Source organism: Spermophilus citellus (genome assembly GCF_964194105.1).
Source record: "Spermophilus citellus genome assembly, chromosome: 16".
Taxonomy (NCBI): Eukaryota; Metazoa; Chordata; class Mammalia; order Rodentia; family Sciuridae; genus Spermophilus; species Spermophilus citellus.
The window spans coordinates 74,478,923-74,499,197 of NC_138196.1; the positions used below are offsets into that span (position 1 = coordinate 74,478,923).

Sequence of the window (20,275 nt, forward strand, 5' to 3'; positions counted from 1 at the left end):
AGAGTTAAGGCAAAGGTCAGTTCCTTTCACCCCTGACGTGTGGCCCTGGAGTCCCAGGGGCAGGCCCTTCCCTCCCCAAACCCCTTTCTCTTGGACGTAGAAAAGAAGGGAAGGGTCCTTGGACTTCAAGTTTGGGTAGGAACTAGGATGGACGCGAAGGTCCATCTTACCATACTAAGTGCACTCAACAAATATGAGAACTTAAACCAGGCGGCTTGGAGATTTGGGTCGAAACGGGGGAGGATGAAACAGTGGGGGGCAGTGGGCCTGACCGCTCTGCAGGGACGGGGCAGGGGGATCAGGCTGAGGCTGCAGGGTCGCCGGCCGGGGCAAGATGGCCGCGCCTCGCTGGCCTCCCTGCATGGACCTCGGGGCTGCTTTTGGCGTTGGCGCGGGGACAGCGACGAGCTGGAGAAGGGAGTCAGCCGCGGAGACAGCGCGGGCCGAGGAGCCCCGCAGACGCGCCGGGAGCAGGGACCCAGCCGGCAGCGCGGAGCAGGCGCGCGCGCGTGGTGGCGCGCGCGGCGCGGGGTCGCGCACGCGAGCGGCTGCGGTCGCCCTGGTTGCCTCGCTCCGCCGCGGTCGCCGGCGCTCTCGACGCGGTGGTCCCCGCCAGCCGCGGGCGCCGCAGGAGGGAGCGGCCGGTGCGCCCGCAGCCTGTCGGTGCAGTTGGAGGCGGGTCCTCCCGGTGGCGCCGTCCCGGTCGGGGCCGGGCTCGGCGGGCTGACGGCCGCGGGAGCCGAGAGCGCCTGAGAGGAAGGCGGCGAGGCGGAGGCGCGCGTCCGGCCGTCTCCGGGAGCCGGGAGGAGGCCGGGGGACCATGTCCAGGAAGCAATTACAATTCTCCACCACCGAGCGCGTCATCAAAGGTGCCAAGCGGGCCGGGCCTTCCTCGGCGACCCTCTGGAAACGGCCCTCGCTGGGCGGCGGCTCGGGCGCCGGGACCCAGGGGCGGCGGGCGGGAGGCGGGGGCCCGGCCGCGCCCACCCGAGCGGGACCCGGAGGGTGCGGAGCGGCCGGCGGGCGGCACCGGCGTCCTCGGCGGTCCCCGGCGCCCGGACAGCGGGAGCGGTGCCGCGGGGACTTCGCCTACCGCTCCCGGAGGGACGGCGCCTCCTGATTTTTCTTTTACGAAACGGTCCCTCCTTTCTGGTCTCCTGTCCGGCGGCAGCGGGGCTGGTGTGGGCAGGGACTTTCCTGGACTTTTCCAATTAGGATCTTTTAGGATCAGATCTTTCTTGACCCCTCTCCCTGCCCTCTTTTTTAGGACATGTATCGGGTACCTTTGGCCTACTTTCTCTAGACCATCGCTCCATTGCTAAAGGAAACTTCATATGCTGACACACAGAGAGAAGTGTGCGTTATCTTTAAAGCGGATTGACAGACCTTTAAACATGATGTTGGTCTTTTATATTTCCTTTGACTGTAGAGACTTGGAGAATAATGTTCTCTATTCAGATGCCCACCTTATTAGATTTGTTGTTGTTATTGTTGTTCTTATAAGAACAAAACAAAAAGTGCTCCTTTCTGAATCTCGCAGGGTTTTATGTTGAAGTCGTTTCTGTCTTTACACTGACAAGACCTGTCAAACATGACCACTAATTCATCTGCTTCTTTTGTCCAGCCTCGAGACTTAAGCCCAGCCCTTTCTCTCTCTCTCCTGTTAATAACCGGTTTGAAAACACTAAAAGAAAGGAAAAAACTTAGATTAGCTGTGTCAGTGGCCTCTGGATGAAGTGGTTAGCATTACAGCATTATAGAGGAAAACTATTAAAATACTTTTTTTTTTTTCATTTTGGTATTGGAGAAAGGAAACTAAGATTGTGACAATAATACATTTTTTTTTTAAGGGAAAAGCCTATTGCCCGTTTAGGGAAGGAAAACAGTATCAGTATCTTAAATGTTGAATGTTTACACTATCTAATACTTACTAAATATGATAGTATTTTTTGAGACTTATCTGCTCAGTGTTGGATATCATTAGGGATTTAAGTCAATTGCTCATATAACAGCTGAATTATTTTGACCATTTTAATGTAAATCTTCCTAATATCTAACCCATAAGGAGTATATAACCTTCTTTTAAGACTCAGAATATGCTACACATAACCTTTTTTGATGAATCAAGGTCGTCATTTTTGTACATTAACTTCTGTGCTGTACTGTTAATATGGCTGGTGTGTTCTGATGGGTGTTGGCAGTTTCCTCCTGCACTAAGATGACTCCTCACTACTATACCATTTTAGTGTTTTGTCTGTCTTTATCTTTGCAGTACTGTTCTCTGTCAAATATGTCCTTATTGCCTTCTAATCTGCTACTTCTAAGCCAAAGTGGGTAGGGAAACCAGATAAATCAGAACTGTGTGTCAAGTCAGGATAAATAAGATCTAAGTAAAGCTTAGTGGCAGCCCTCAGATCTTCAGGAATCTCAAAATCTGACCACCATTGTACAGCGTAATTTCTACCATAAAAAAGGAGAATCTTATATGACCCTTTAAGACCCTTTAAAAGAAGTAAAGTAAAATACAGCACTGAAATTTTAGGTGCTTGTTATTGCTAGGCATGATCATACCTAAGTGAACGCCACCCTCATAGTCTAAATAATATAAATTTGTTCTTCAGCCAAATTACCATATGTTGTATACTTTTAATACTAATACTACTCCTTTTTTTTTTTTTTGAGACAGTCTTACTATGTTGTTGTCCAGCTCAGTCTTTAACTCCTGAGCCCAAGTAATCCTCCCATGTAGTTGGGATGACAGGCATGTGTCACCATGTCAGAGCAGGCATATATATATATATATATATATATTCTCCTGTATATCTTGTATTGCCCAGGTTGGCCTTGAACTCTTAATCCTCTTGCCTCAGCCTCACAAGTAGCTGAGATTAAAGCATGTGCCATTGTGTCTGATTTAGACTATTCTTAAATAAGTGAAACATAAGCATTTTCAGGCCCTTAAATATGTGGATTTATCTCACATATAAAAACTTTAGCATAAGAACTTGACCACAGTTGGTAACAATGTTGCTTTTTTCCCCTCTGTGCTTTCCAGAGGTTGAAATAGTTGGAAGTTTCTTTTTAAGGATATAAGGTTTGTGCCAGGCATGGTGGCACATACCTATAATTCTAGCTACTCAGGAGGATGAGGCAGGGGTTTGATAAATTTGAGACCCTGTCTCTAAGTGGAAAAAAAGGGGGGGGCAGGATGAGAATGTGATTAGTGGTAAAGTACCCCTGGGTTCATCCCCAGTACCACAAAAAAAGAAAGGAAATATAAATAGTTAAGGTCTATTGTATTAGGCACTAAATCCTGATCTCATGTGGTTCTGTTTGGCCAGATTATCTATGTTTATTCACAGCTCAAAAGCTTCTTCAGAGGTGATGCCACACCCCAGTTATTTTTGGTTTTGTTATTTCCTCTTAACTTTAAATTCTGCTTAATTGTTTTGTTTGAGCAAATCTTGGAGGAGAGAAGGTGGGTGGGAGAAATTTGTATTTTAAGTGTCCTTTAAATGGAGCTTTCTGAAACTGAAGGAGGCTAGACTACTAGTCAAAAAAACCTAGGTTTTACTTCTGCTTCTGGACAGGATTTGTGACCTTGGGTTTGTTTGTTTGTTTCGTTTCTTTTTTCTTTTTACCCTACTGTGTATTCTTGCATTTACATTAAAAATTTCATCTGTAGGGCTGTGGTTGTGGCTTAGTGCTAAAGTGCTTGCCTAGCACATGTGAAGCACTGGGTTCGATCCTCAGCATCACATAAAAATTAAAAATGAATAAAATAAAGGTATTGTGTCCCTCTATAACTAAAAATTTTTTTTAAATTTAATCTGTAATAATATCTTCCCTGACAAGTGCAGGTCATGCAAATGACATAACTGTTGTGGAAAGCTTAAGGTAAATATTATGAATATGACAGTACTTTGATAACAGACCTCTTACTATGTAAGTGGTTAGTAGAGAAACCATTAATGTTTGAAAAATGTCAGATTAGTATATGAAATTACATTAAGAAGCCCTTCTTAGGAAATATTAGTGCTCTGGGTGGAGTTGCACTGGTATAATGTGAAGAGACAGATACTCCTGCTTTAGAACGTCTCTGGCTGCTGATTTCTTCTCTAGCTGTTGAAGGTATTCATTTTATGTTTAAAAATTCTTTTTTTTTAAAGAGAGAGAGAATTTTTCAATTTTTTTTTTTTTTTTTAGTTCTCGGAGGACACAACATCTTTATTTTATTTTATGTGGTGCTGAGGATCGAATCTAGTGGCCTGCACAAGCCAGGCGAGCGCGTTACCGCTTGAGCCACATCCCCAGCCCTTTAAAAAAATTCTTATGCTTTCACCCATTAAATGTTTTTTTGAGTGCTATTTGCAGTGTGCCCTAATAGATGCTCATTTGTCTCTTTTGAAAGAGGCTGAAAGGAGGTAGTGTGTACTCATGAGCCCCTACAGCAGCCCACCCCTTGCATTAGGGTATCACTGTGATAGGCAGCAGGCCACAAGCCCTGCTGGGATTCCCCTGGACTGGATTTAGTCATTTGATCCTATCAGAAATAAGAGCAAACATATAAAAAAGAAAAATGAATTTAATGGCAGTTTGGCCAAAACTGAGGAGGACTTATACCTCCACCTGCCCTAGAGGAACATTACAATTTATAGGAGCAAAAGTTAGGAAGTACAAATATGTAGATTTAGCCAAGCTGTGCTAGCCAGAGATAGGTTATAATTCCAGGTTTTTTTCAGCTTTTCCTGGCACTGTGCTTCCTGCCTGTGCTTTCTGACCAGTTCCTCAGTTTCCATCCTCAGCATGAGAAAGTTCAGTTGCAGAAAAACAATTTTTAAGGGAAGTGGGGAGATTGAGCTTTTAATTTTAAAGGGGCTCAGATACATTATCATTGGTATGGTATTTGGAGCAGAGAACTAGAATCTCAAAAGGTTTGAATTGTGAAATTCTTTCAGTTTGATCCCCAACCACCTACCCCCTGGTTTCCAAATTCCTTTTCCTGCAGAAATTACAATACTGACATGGGGAATCCATTCTCTTAAGTTTGTCGTTTGGTGGCTGAATAGGGTCTATGACTGAAAGTCAGGCGTCTTTTCAGTAAACTGCTGGCCCCTTTTATCTCATTCTCTTGGAATTCAGACAGGCTGTATATTGCCCATGTCCTGTGCTACTACTGACTCCTTAACGTTCTGGCTTTAGGATAAAGTGGCTGTGACTTTCTTAAAAGATGTTTAAGAAGAGTAGTATAGCCATTTCCATGAGTACACACTACCTCCTTTCAGCCTCTAGTACCTATACTTCATTTATTTCCATTGCTCTTGATGCCCTAAAATATTCTTTTCCCTTTTAAATATAACATAACCCAATCAATCATAAAATTTGAAAGGCATAAAGGGAAGAAAACAAAGACTTCATATTCCTTACATCCAGATATAACTGCTTTTAATACTTTTCTACATTTCTATCTGTTGGCATATTTTGAATTTAAAGAAAAATGGATCATACATTTAAAGCTTTTTGGGGGGTGTGTGTGGCGGGGGAATGGTTCTGGGGATTGAACTGAAGGGCACTCAACCACTGAACCACATTTCCAGCCCCATTTTGTATTTTACTTAGAGACAGGGTCTCACTGAGTTGCTTAGGGCCTCACAAAGTTGCTGAGGTTGGCTTTGAACTCTTAATTCTCCTGGCTCAGCCTCCTGAGCCGCTGGGATTACAGGCATGCACCACCACACCTGGTCCATTTAAAGCTTTTATGATGAAAATATTGCATATTATTTTAGCGTAAATTTTGTAATTTAAACATTTTCTGTGATGGTTTGAAAGTGCTAATACTCATATTTAGTTTTCAGGGCAGCACACTAATAATTTATTAGAATACCAATTCAGAATCATTTTTAAGTATAAAATTTCAATGTCAAATAGTGTATATCCGTTGTATTTGTCAACAACATTTGTTTAACTTACAATTGTAACTAACAAGCTGCTGAACTTTTGAAATATTAGAAATTGATGCTATTTGAGATTCATACATCGAGTAAACTCACAGAGCCCTGAAAGGACTTACGTTTACTAGGGCTTGAACCTGGGGCCTTGTACATGCTAGGCAAGTGCTTTGCATTGGCTGCTGCATGCCCAGCCCCAAACTTTTTTTTTTGGGGGGGGAGGTGGTACCAGGGATTATTGAATCCATTGAACCCAGGGGTACTTCCTCAGTCCTTTTAAAATATTTTATTTAGAGACATGGTCTCACTGAGTTACTTAGGGCCTTGCTAAATTACTGAGGCTGGCTTTGAACTTACAATCCTCCTGCCTTAGCCTCCAGAGCTGATGGGGTTACAGGCGCCACTGCTCCAGGCTCCAAACATTCTTAAAAGTTTGTAAAGCATTGAGATTGTGGCAACTCATAAGAGATCTTTTAATAGCTATTGATGATGATAATGATGATGGTGATTACCACAGCAGCTGACATGTATGCAGCACTTCCCCTGTGCTCCTGCTGTTACACTTGTAGTTTATTTGACCCAGTAAGCTAGGTTTTATTAAACCTCTCATACAGATAGGCAAACTGAGGCAAAACAAAGTTAATTTGTCCATGGTCAAGCAGCTACTAAAAGAATTTGAATCTAGGGATGCCTGACATCAATGTCCATATTCTATAAACCATTACTCTCTGCAGCCACCTGGCAGAGTAGAGAAATCTTCTCAGAAATCCTCTTAGCTAACTCATAAACAGATAGGGAAGAAGCAAGCTGTGGGACAAGATTCTACACAGAAGTAAGACAAAGAGCCCATTTATTATAAAGCATTCCAGGGACGTACAAGCAGTGACAAAGTGGGTTGGGGATGGGGGTATGAAGTGTGAAGGAAGAAAACTTAGTGCAAGGCTGGAGAGGTGTAGCATGCAGGGGGATAAACTCAACTGTTCATCATTGATGGTAACTCGAGGTGCAAGCCTGTTCATCAGTTGAGTTTATCCCCCGGCAGGAAGTGCTCACAAAGATGTCAAGCACAAGAAGGTGATGTAGTTTAGTGGTAAAGCACTTGCTAACATGTGCGAGGCTCTAGGTTTTATCATCAACACCAAAGGGGGAAAAAGTGGTTTTCATGTCTTTTGTTCACACAACATGGTTCTTTTCAAGGGCAATAACTGAATCCTTAGTGCTGAACACAGTACCTGGTGTAAATGGTTAAGTGCATAGAAAATGTTTAAGTAAATGCAGGCATAAGAAACATTTTATAAAGGCTGTAGAAAAGAGCATAGTCTCTGCCAATTACTAGCTGTGTGGTCTTTGTTATTTATTCTCCTTGCCACAAATTTAAAATGGGAGAGAGAGGACAGGCATGCTGGTACACACCTATAGTTCCAGCTACTAAGGAGGCTGAGGCAGGAGGGTGGCAAATTGGAAGCTAACCTCAGCAATTTAGGGAAAGCCTGTTTCCAAATAAATAAATAAATAAATAAATAAAAGGCTGGAGATGTAGCTCAGTTGTAGAGCACCCCTGGGTTTAATCTACAGTACCCAAACAAGCAAATAAGTTATCCTGGGTCTGAGAATATAGTTCAGTGGCAGAGTACCTGCCTAAGTATGCTCAAGTATCTAAATTGATCCCCAGCACCATGGGAAAAACAGTTAATCTTGAATCTTGTGAAATTTGACAGCATATCTATTTTACTTAAGTTAGCATATGTTAAATGATTTTAAAGTAATATGTTGTACCCAGTGACTTGGGAGAGTGAAGGAGGAGGATTGCAAGTCTGAGGCCAGCCTGAGCATCTTAGCACAATAGTCTCAAATTTTAAAAACAAAAAAATAAAAAGGCCTGGGGATGTAGTACAGTGGTAGAGTGCCACAGGATTCTTCTCACCACACACCCAAGTGTTGTATAATTTCCCACCTTAGTTTTGTTAGCTTTGAAAGGATTTAAACCTAAAATACTTAAGGGCCAGGTGTGGTGGTGCATACCTGTCAATCCAGCGTCTCAGGAGGCTGAGGCAGAAGGATCACAAGTTCAAAACCAGCCTCAACAACTTAGCAAAGCCCTAAGTAACTCAGCGAGACCTTATCTCTAAATAAAATATATAAAAATGGGGTTGGGGATGTGTTTCAATGTTTAAGTGCTCTGTGTTCAATACCTGGTACCAAAATAATAATATTAATAATAATAATAATAATAATAAATACTTAAGGTGAAATTTTCCTTTTTTGGCAGCATATGTAGAATTTTGGAAATCATGTACTCATAAACAAATATTTGATGAATTCCTGTCATTTCTGGTTATACTTAGAAGCTTAAATACTGCATGAAATGTATTCACACAGTATAGTATATAATAGCTTCCTAAAAATGTAACAGAAAATTAAACCTATGGAGCTGCCTATGACTAATACCACTAGAAAAAGAGCAGTTGACTAAACTGTAGACTATGTCTGGTGTGAAATGTCTGCTCTCACACTCTGTAAATTGATGGTCCTTTAAAGTTTTAAACTTCGTGATCAGTGGCCTAAAGAGATGAGACTTAATTTGTGTTCTTCCAGTGTGGGCACTTAGGTTTTGTTATTCTTATGACCTAGGGCTTTGTGGAAATTTTAAAGTGAAACAGAGTGGTTTTAGTGTATGACTGGAGTAATAAAAGTGGATTTATCCATGGTAACAAGTTGGTTGTTTTTTAGTATTGTGTATTGTTTTATGCAAAATATATGATGTCAGTATAGAAGTTATTGTTTCTGTTGTGTGGAGGCTCCTCAGAGAACTAAAAATAGAACTGCCATATGATCCAGTAATCCCACTGCTGGGCTCATATCCAGAGAAACTGAAAGCAGTGTGCTGAAGGTGTATCTGTGTCCCATGTTCATTGCAGCATTACTCACAGTAGCCAAATTATACAGTCAACCTGAGTGTCCATCAACACTGAGTGTCCAGCACATACATACACAATGGCTAGCATTCAGCTTTAAAAAGGGGGGACATCCTGCCATTTATGGCAACATGGATGAATCTGGAAGATAAAATATTAAGTGAAATAAGCTAGGCACAGAGAGACAAAAATACTGCTTGATCTCACATATAGAATCTAGTAGAATTGAACCCAAAAGTAGAAAGTAGACTGATGGCTACAAGAGGCCTGGGGGGTGATGAGGAGGAATGGGGAGTTGTTAAAGGATACAGAGTTTCAGATAGGAAGAATAGGTTTTGAGGTCTGTCGCACAGCAGAGTGACTATAATTAATACTAATGTGTTTTATATTTCAAAATAAGTAAATTTATCACCATAAAATGACAGGTAATTGTGGTGATGAGCATGTTAATGAGCTTTTTAGTTTGTTCCATATAATATACATGTATCAAAGCATCATATCCCATAAATATATACAATATGATTTGTCTTTTTTGTGTGTGTGTGCCAGGGATTGAACCAGGGATGCTTAACCACTGAGCCACATCCCCAGCCCTTTTATATATTTTATTTAGAGATAAGGTCTTGCTAAGTTGCTGGGGCTGGCTTTGAACTTGAGCTCCTCCTGAGGTGTTGGGATTACAGGCGTGTGCAACTGTACTCGGCTTATCATATTTTTTTAAAAAGCAAAACCACAAGACAAATAAAAACATTATAAGCAAAATATACCAAACTAGTATTCCATGAAGTTGAAAATGTGACTTTGTTTCCAACATGACAGATAGCCTAATTTTTAAAAATGGCACTGCACAAAGAAAGTATCTCTTTATGCCTTCTAGGAAAAAAGCGTTATTGTTTCTGTTGACTGTCACTGAGAGTTGTGATTATTTGGTTGGTTCTAGGAGGGCCATATCTTAGCCTTACTTTGAAAGTGAGCTCCGTGACCATCAAATTGCAGAGGGAATGACTTCAAAGAGCTTGATCAGATCAGTGAAATAAAATTACTTGTTCTATTAAGTTATGAAAGTCTGAAAGGCAATATTATTTTCAGCAATAATAGTTAATATAACCTCTTCAGCTGTTTGAACTGGTTCATGATTGGGAAGGCAGGTGAGCAGATTAGGAAATGAGTTTGCAAAAGTAGGGCAGGCTTGCCAGCTTAAAATAGCATGAAAGCAGAGTCATTTGTAGTCAACCGAGGTAGCTATTTAGGTAAACCCTAGTATCCCAGGAGGCTTAGGCCATACAGCCATCTTAAAATAGCAGCTCATAGGCCAGTAACTTTTCAGGCATGTCTTAATGGTTAAACCCAACATGGCCTTTTTTGTTTATGCAGATTTGCATCAGATTTTACTTATATTACCAGCATATATACATTGTTTATGTAGTGGGTGTATATTATAGCAGTATACTGAGTTGAATTTGATGGTGAAAAGTTGCAGAATTTCTTCAGTGAACTTTAGAAACTGAGTTTTGAAAATTTTATTTTCATGTTGATAATTATAGATTCAGGGATGTTGCAAAGAAATGTACAGGAAGTTCCAAAAAACCCTCCCACAAGCCCCCTTTGGCCACTGCATCAACCTCACATACTATTACAGTACTATAGCAAAACCAAGAAATTGACATTGGCATAATCCAGAGGTTTTTTTTTCTTATTTTATATCACACATGCACTCCATCGTGTGTGTCTATCCATGCAGTACACATGTATTAGCCTTGCCTTACCAGAACAATCGAAATACCCCACAGTGGGCGGAGGTTGCAGTTCAGTTGTAGAGTGCTCAGTTAGCATGCATGATCCTCAGCATTAACAGAAAGAATAAAAAAAAAAAGACACTGAACAGGCTGTCAGCCTAAGACTTCTCTTACATTATTTCCCCTTTATAGCCACACCAACGCCCTTTGCCCACTAGAAACTTAATTTTTATAATTTGGCTTTTGTTTTGAATCATGTGCAGGCCTAGTTTGATTAAGGTTTTGGCTTCTAAGTTAGAAGCCTTGTAAAAGAATTTCTGTTAAAATAAAGGTAATCTAACAGCAACTGACACATGGTAGAATCAAGGTTTGGGAACATTAACAGATGAACTGTCTTAGAATGATGGTTTTCAGTTCTGGTTACCAAACAAAATTACCTGTGGAGCTCATAAAAAACATGAAGAAAAAAATGGTAACATGGCTCTATTTCTGATCTTGAAAACTATGTTAAATATAAAAATGCAGTTTGAGCCAGGCATAGTGGTGCACTTCTGTAATCCCAGTGACTTGAGAGATTGAGGCAGGAGGATTTCAAGTTGAAAGCCAGCCTCAGTAACTTAGCAAGGCCCTAAACAACTTAGAGAGACCCTGTCTCAAAATTAAAAACTGAAAAAGGACTTAGCAGTTTAGCACCCCAGAATTAAATCCCCAGTATCACCCCCCTCCACAAACACGTGTACATATATATTTGAAATGAATATGGAAAACTTAAAAGGCTGAGGCAGGAGGATCCCAAGTTTGAAGCCAGCCTCAGCAACTAAGGGAGGACCTAAGCAGCTTAGTGAGACCCTGTCTCAAAATAAAATATAAAAAGGGCTGGGGATATGACTCAGTGGTTAAGCATCCCTGGGTTCAATCCCCAGTACTAAATAAATAAGTAAATAAATATTATTTTTGTACTGGAGTTTGAACCCAGGGGTGCTTAGCCACTGAGTTACAACCCTAGCCCTTTATATATTTTATTTTGAGATGGTCTTGCCAAGTTGCTCAGGACCTCTCTAGGTTGCTGAGGCTGGCTTTGAACTCACAATCCTCCTGCTTCAGCCTCCTGAGCTGCTGGAATTACAGGCATGTGCTACCATGCTCAGCTAAAATATTCTTACACACAGTATTTACTGGAATTTTCTGTTTTCTCCCTTGTAGTATTCCTTTAGATACAGGGGTGGGTGTTTGCTGTAACAAATTCCTTAAAGTGTAGAAGTAGCTTTGGACCTGCCAGAAAACTTACCTCCAGGCTCAAATTTGTACCTTCCTTGATTTCATATTTGATTCCCCTTATAATCTTCTGTACTTAGTCTTTACCATGCAATGTATTATTTCATGTTTCTGTGGGTATACTCTATCTTGTTTTATGTGAATTATTTGCTTACTTAACTAGAGCATAATGTTCTCCAAGGTAAACTCCGCATGTTAAACTTGTATATTTTACACATTACCCCTAGTGTGTGAATGTGTGAGCATGTGCTAGGTACAAGATAAATAATTATTTAACTAGAATATAATTATTTATATTTAAATATAAATTTAAATTTATATTTTAAAATTTTACCTGTATAACCCTTTGTTTGCTAAAGATTCCAAATTTAACTTTTAACAAATGTCATTATTCTCCCCGGGTACTATGGAGGTTAGCTATTAAAACCTTAGATCTATTTAGTTATTGAATTTTTTTTTCAATTGATAATGTGCAGTCTTTCAGCCTTTAGAAGGATGACACTGAATGACTGGACTGAAATTATAAATCTCCTCAACTGGTGTTAGAGATGAGACTGAACTGTTTGAGTTCCGGAAAGAAACATAAGTTTGTGATTCTACACCAGTCTTTCCTAGCTGTTGTTATTAGGAAAAGAGGAAGGTGGTGTTAATTGTGCTCAGTAGATTTCTTCAGAGTTTGCTGCTTTTAAATCAAATTAAGGAGGTCACCAACCATCCTCTTTAAGTAACTGTTACAAAAATAAACTGTTTCATTGTTATAAAGAAGAGTGCAGTTTTTTCTTGTGGCATTATGTTTCACATATTGAAGTTGATACCAAACAGGTAGAGTTAGTGATTTATTATTTTTAGCTTTTTAAAAACAGAACTGCAAGTTTCTTACTATTCCCCAGTGCAGTACAGGTGTGAAGTGTGTTGTAATTAGTTTGTTACCAACAGGTTTTGAAATCTTGAATGATTTTGTGTCTGTGTAAGAATGAGAGTAGATTCAGGATTACCTCTAATGATAACTTCACTGTTACTTTGGTGTGTGTATGAGAAAAAGGGAGTTATAGTTAATTAAAATTATACAAAATCCATTTGTTTCCATGGTATATCTTGCATATGAATGTTATTTGTTGTGTGTTTTACCTATGTAGTTGTTGTTTGGACTTTAGTGGTCTTTCAGAGAGAGATTGTTTTCATTCTAGCCTATGCCATACTACTCTAATTTATAAAGAAAAAGTGTTAATGACTTATATGGTACTATGGTCTGAATGTCTGTGTGACACTCCCAAATTTGCAAGTTGAAATCCTTATCCTCAAGCCATAGGAGTTGGGTCTTGGAGAGATGAAGTATTTATAAATTTCTAAAAGAAAATAGAGGAGAAATATTTGTGATTTTAGGGTAGACACAGTTTTCCTAGGTTCCAAAAAGCATGCATCATAAACCCTGGTAAATGGGTTTCATTAAATTAAGATCTTATTCTTCTAAAGATGTTTCATTAAGAAAAGGAAAAAGCAAGCCAGACTGGGAAAAAATATTTACACTATGTATGTCTTATGAAGAACTGATATCCAGAATATATGAGGAACTTACAATTCACTAATAAGTGGAAAACCAGCAAAAATTTAAAAATAGGCAAAAGTTTTAAACAGATAAGTCACAAGTGAAAATATACAAATGGCCAGTAACATACAAGAAGACATTCAAAGTCATTAACTATTGGGGAAATGAGATGCTACTACACAACTAAGAGAATGACTGAAACTAAAAGACATTGACTAAGTTCTGGCAGGGATATATAAGTGACTGGAACTCATACACTGCTGTTAGAAATGTAAAATTGTGAAACTGCTTTCGAAAATTGGCAGTTTCATAGTATGTTAATTATACACTTCCCCATACTACCCTGGCATTCTACTCCTAGGTATTTACCCAAGAGAAATGAAAACACAAGATCCATACACAGATGTTTATAGCGTGTTTAGTTACAATAGCTCAAATTAGGAAATACCCAGTAGGTAAATGGAAAATCTTAATATGGTATATACTCACAATGGAATACTGCTTGGCAAATAAAAAGATACAACCCGATTGACTCATGCAAGGTATGGATAAATCACAAAATCATTATGCTCAGTAAAAAAAGCCAGACACATACTGCATAGTTCATTAATGTAAAACTTTAGAAAGTGCAAATGAATCTGTACTGATAAAAAGCAAACCAATGATCATTGTCTAGATCTTTTCAGGGTGGTGGAAATGTTTCTTACCTTGATTGGAGTAATGGTTTGACAAATGTAAACATGTCAGAGCTTATCAAATTCAGCACATCGGTGGGTGCAGCATATAGTCCCTAAATAAACCCTACTTTAAAAAAGTTGTGACCGTGGTTGGCTAGAGGAAAGAGAACCTGTGCTCCATTTGTGTACAATGTGTCAAAATGCATTCTACTGTCATGTATAAATAACAAGAACAAATTTAAAAATAAAAAACAAAAAGCTGTGGACAAAACTCTGGACTTCATGCAGATGATTTACTTTGGCTAAAAAGAGGTTGCAGGGACTGGCAGTGTAGCTCAGTGACATTGTGCTTGCCTAGCATATGTGAGACCCAGGGTTCAATCCCCAGTGCTGCAAACAATAAAATAAAGTAAAATAAAATAAATTAATTAAAAAGTTGCAGCACTTTCAATTCAAGTTGGAGGTCTGGTCAGGGTTTGGCTAGAATCTATAGTTTGGGTGAGTTATTTGAATATACTGTCAGTGGTTTTTTCTTTAGTCCATGTGAATCCCTGAGAAGTTGGTGTTAGATTATTTTATTTTATGGTGTTGGAACCTTTGTGTCTTGGAGAGCTGGTATTTTAAAAAGATTTTAGTTTAGAAAGTCTGCAATATACTTTGTGGTTTGGTTTGGTTCTGTTTATCTGTTTTGCAAGCAGTATTTTTCTGAGCATTTGTGAGCAATCTGTAGTTTCTGTTTCAATTCTCAGCCTCTGCTTCTGATCATTCTTCAGCTAAATTGGAGGATTTACCATTTAGGGGAGTTGATGAAGCAAGCATTGTATCATTATTTGATAGGTTGTAAATGTTTATCAAGCTTTCAGTGCTTTGATATTTTGACCATTAAAGCACTGGGCCATTTTGTTCTTTTTCTTAAATGTCTTAGATGATCATTTATTGCATTGATTGGTATAACGACTCTGGAGGTAACACACTACGAGTCTGCAACAGACAAAAACTCAGACAAGAATTATTATTGAAGTTTGAAATAATGTCCCATATATCTCAAAATCTATTTGAATCTTCCTTTAGTAACCAAATAAATTTTTTTTTAAATTTTGAAAATGGATTGTTCACATTTGCAAGAGTCTGAATTACATCCAATATTTGGTAATTGTCATGAGTAAAGGTCTTGATATATATACTAGAATAAAGGAAGGGGTCTTTATTGACAGTCTAGACCAGCAACTCTTGGACCACTGGAGAAAGAAGAAATAACCAAGAGGATAAAAGATAAAGTCTTCCAAAGTACATGGTAATCAGTAGCATTTTCCATTTGAGAGGTTCTGATTTGTTCAGTTTGTTCGCTGTATGTTCTGCTTCTGGACTAAAACAGTTCTAGAAATCCTGACTCAGCTACAATGTCTCTTCATAATAATGATGTGAGCAACACATGAATAATTTACTGTCTGTAGAATCAGTAATTATGAAAGCATGATACAAATATTTACAGAAGTTCTTTTGATATGTCATCCACAAGACTCAATTACTGATGTTTAGCTGGGAACTTCAGGTGAATGTAAGAAAGAAGCAGAAACCACTTAGGGTTGATGAGACTGTAGGCTTTAGTTAATTTATTATATTAACTGGCATTGTCAGATGAAAGAGTGGAACCTCCTATTATAGTAAAGTACATAATCAGTTTTATAAGGATTTAAGTCACTGATTAACCTGAAGTGAGGACACTAACACACATACAGGCTTTCCATTTATTTATCCTATAAAGTGTATTATGAACTTCATCAGTACAAAGCCTATTTAAACCAAGAGATAAAAATATTTTTACAGTCAGCCTTTATACATGAATATATATTTTCTTTAATCTGAAAGACATCCAAGTGTTGAAGCACAGTTTATTTATTCTTATTGTTATCTACCTACCTACCTATCTATTTATTTATTTATTTTAGACACAGGGTCTCACTGTGTTGCCCAGGCTGATGTGCAACTGAGGCAGGAGGATCCCAAGTTTGAGATCAGCCTCAGTAACTTAGTGAGACCTGTCTCAAAATAAAAGTTTTAAAAATGGGCTGGGGATGTAACTAAGTGATAGAGTGCCCCTGAATTAGATTCCCAGTACCAGAAAAAAACAAAAATAAATAAATAAATTTGTCAATGTTTAAAGTTCTCTAAGAGGCCATTTGTAGGTTTTTATTTTTCCTTGGTGAAATCACGCCATTTGTTGAATTGTACTCATAATCATAAAATATGAAGAAAGTGAGCAGGAGAGGCCCCCAAGAGACACAGACTGAGAAAACTTCACATGACCTACAGTAGGAAGTAGATGTATGTAATCACACATCTTTAAAAGACACAATGTGACACCAAAGACCAGCTGTCATTAACTAAGAGCAGCTCCAGACAGACAGAACTGAACAAAACATTTCTTAGGATTATAAGGACTAAGGCAAAGTTTGCCCAAAGACAGATCTCTGAGATCTGAACTTGCCAGCCTGTGGGGATGAACTTACTAGGCTCATGTCTGTCCTGTCTTTGTGAACTTCCTTTTCATTATGGAGAAGCCAGATTTCACTCAGGAACAAAGCAGTCTGATAAGACTTGAAAAAGTCAGGGGACCCAGCATCACCTTGATGCTCACTGCTCAACAGAAGTATCCTGCTCACTCATTGTCACAGGCAGGGTCATCCTGAGCAGGGCGCTCAAGTGGTCTTGGTTATGCACAGGACTTTGTAAATGTGGGTCTCACCAGAAGCAAGGGGCATGGCTGAATCTTAGTGGAAATTCCAGTTGTGAAAGCCCACTGACCAAACACCAGGAAGGATGTATTTGTACTTTTTTTTAAAAGTTAGGTTTGGGGCTAGGGTTGTGGCTCAATGGTAGAGCACTTGCCTTGCATGTGTGAGGCCCTGGGTTCAATCCTCAGCAACACATATAAATAAACAAATAAAATAAAGGTATTGTGGGGCTGGGGATGTGGCTCAAGCGGTAGCACGCTCGCCTGATGCGTGCGGCCCGGGTTCGATCCTCAGCACCACATACCAACAAAGATATTGTGTCTGCCGAGAACTAAAAAATAAATATTAAAAATTCTCTCTCTCTCTCTCTCTCTCTCTCTCTCTCTCTCTCTGTCTCTGTCTCTCTCTCTCCTCTCTCACTCTCTCTTTAAAAAAAATAAATAAAGGTATTGTGTCCATCAACAACTAAAAATATATTTTTTAAAAAGTCAGGTTTATTTAATTTGTTTCAATAAGCAGAGGAACCTAGTGGTCTCTCAAAAGGGGGAAGCAGTTAGGAAACATTGGGCACTGTTAGATTAGTGACAGTTAATGATTTTAGCTGGAAGTTTGTAATCTGGGAAAGCATCACTTAGAATTTGTAAACTAGGTGAGTTGTTAAAACTCATAAAGCTCTAATGTTAGATCAGATCTAATGTCTGTGCCGAGTTACTGTTAAATTAATTTGCCTGAAGACTTTTTGGAACATGTGGATCTGAAGGATCTAGTTTTGAGTTTAGATAGTCTGTGATGCATTGTGGTTTGGTTTGCTTAGTTTATCTCTTTTATGAGCCAGAGTACTCATAAGTTGTGGTTTCTCTTTCAATTTAAGTGAGGCAGTCAGTGTTACTTTCTTGTGTGTACCAAAAGTGCATCTGTGTGAGGGGTATTGCAGTGGTAGAGCATGTGCTTAGCATGCATGAGGCTCTGGGTTCAAACCCCGGTACCAAAAAAAAAAAAAAAAAAGATGGAATGACAACTGTAGTTGAGATCAAAGTGCCTGCCAAGCTGAGTTTTCATCCTGATCCCTGGTGAAGGACCTCCTTCTAGGCTCATTTAGGTTATTGGCAGAATTTAATTCCTTGCAGTGGCAGAAATGAAGTCCTTATTTTGCTGTGGATTGATTGGGAGCCACTTTCATTTCTTAGAGGCTGCTTGCATTCCTTGTTTTGTGGCCCCTTCTGTCTTTAAGCCAGTAATGGCAAACTTATACATCAAACCCCTCCATGCTGCAGATCTCTTAACCCCTAAATGGCCTTCAGGTCCAAATTTAAAGGTCTTGTGAAATCAGGTCAGGTCTACCTGCACAGGCTGGTTTGGGACCTTCATTACATCTGCAGGTTTCCTTCATGGCAATGTTTTTTTCATGGGCTGGGGATTGAACCCACAGCCTCACATATGATAGGTAAGTGCTCTATCACTGAGCTGCATCCTCAGCTCAAGGCAGTGTTTGATGGAAGAACTGGGAGAAGGTGCATGTGCACCAGGGCCAAGAATCTTAGGGGACCTACCTCCCAACCTCTACAGCATTTTAAAACTGTTTTTAAGCATAAGCCACAGAATTTCCTCTGTGTTATCTTATTAACTCTTGTTTGTTTGTTTTTGTAAGTGTAGTTTAAATTTGATGTTAACTTTTTGAATGTTAGTGGTTAGAGTTGATCTGTGTTGTAGCTATTGATTTGAGAAATGATGTATTTGCTTAAGTATAAAACTGATTAACATAGGGAAAGTCATTCCCGGGGGGATTGCCTATTTTTTTCCCCTTTGGCATCTATTACTTTTAATAAAGTTTATAAAAACTTGGAAAAATTGGAATTAAGCAAAGAAAAATGGAAAATATAATGCCATTGGCAGTCCAAACACCCTTGCTTATAATTTCCTAATTTTACAGTTTTTATTATTTACTTAGAATATCATTATGATCATATAGAACACACATAGTGATATATGCTGAGTTCTTAAATATATAAATGTATTTTCCCTGATTATAAAAGGAATATAGAGTCATTGGATAAAAGTTGAAAAACAGGAAAATAGAAAAAAATAATTTAGAATCTTGCATTAACACCTAGGTGTATTTCCTTGCTGTATTTTCTAATGCATTTTTTAGTTGTGATTTAGGTTATACTATATGGGTTTATTTGTAAGTAGAGTTAACACTGGAATACTAATAGATTTTAAATATGAGGTATTTGGCATATTACTTATCACCTAATAGATTTTCTTTTTCTTTTTGGACCAGGGAATGAACCCAGAGGCACTTAACCATTGAACCATATCCCCCTCCTTTTTTTGTATTTTACTTAGAGACAGGGTCTCTCACTGAGTTGCTTAGCGTCTTGCTTTTTATCTTTTTAATTTTTTGGTTGTTGATAGAACTTCATTTTATTTATTTATATGTAGTACTGAGAATCAAACCCAGTGCCTCACACATGCCAGGCAAGTGCACTACCGTTGAGCCATAGCCCCAACCCCTAATGTCTTGCTTTTGATGAGGATGGCTTTGAACTTTTGTTTCTCCTGCCTCAGCCTCCTGAGCAGCTGTGATTATAGGCTTGAACCATGGTGCCCAGCAGGGAGTATATCTTCTTTAATATTTTGCCTATAATAATTGAGCTGATGTTCCCATTTCATTTGGTAATAGCTTGGAAAATATAATATAGCCCATTTAAAATGGGCTCTTATTTAAAGGTATGAATGGAGGCATTGGTAACTTAGTTCCCCGCTACCTTTAAATAAAGTATCACAGCTTCTACTTTCAAAATATAGCCCTGGCAGGTGGGGGACAGTCTGGGGTTGTAGCTCAGAGCACTCACCTAGCATTTGTGAGGCACTGGGTTCAAGTCTCAGCATGACATATAAATAAATAAATAAAATAAGTGTTCATCAACAACTAAAAAAAAATACTAAAAAAAGAAAGAACGAACCCCAGTAGCATTCATAATCTCATATCCTTTCATAAAATTTTGCCCCTTCCCATAAATAGGTGGAATTTATTTCCCCTACCTATAAACCTAGGCAGGCTTGTGATTGCTCCAGTCAGTTGAGTTTGTTGGGATGTTGAGATGTGACTTCTGAGGCTATAACGTAAAGAGGACATAGTTCCTATTGGGCCTGGTGCTGTAGATCCAGCTACTAAGGAACATCACTTGGGTCCAGGAGTTTAAGGCTAGCCTGGGCAACATAGCAAGACCTTTATTTGGAGAAAAAAAAAATCCAGATATAGCTTCCTCCTGGCTCTCTGTCTTTCTCTTAGAATGCTTGTCCTTGGAACTCAGTCACATGAACAGGCCACATGCAGGTATTCTCATTAAAAACCTGGGCTAAGCCTTGGCCAACAGCCAGTGTTAACCACTGAATGAGTGAGCAAGTGAGACAGAATACAGATGGTTGTAGCCTGGGGC

General features: G+C 39.2%; 1 protein-coding gene across 2 annotated transcripts in view; it reads left to right on the forward strand.

Annotated features, from left to right (window-relative positions):
• The first annotated feature begins 378 nt into the window (after positions 1 to 378).
• Positions 379 to 20,275, forward strand: part of PPP3CC (protein phosphatase 3 catalytic subunit gamma) — a 71,910-nt gene continuing 52,013 nt past the window's right edge. Inside the window, exon 1 of one of the 2 annotated variants that reach the window (XM_081268937.1) lies at positions 379 to 869. In XM_081268937.1, coding sequence (XP_081125063.1) covers positions 821 to 869 — 49 coding nt within the window. In that variant the 5' untranslated portion in view covers positions 379 to 820. The remainder of the gene's footprint in view (positions 870 to 20,275) is intronic. The other variant, XM_081268936.1, reaches the window with a different exon arrangement.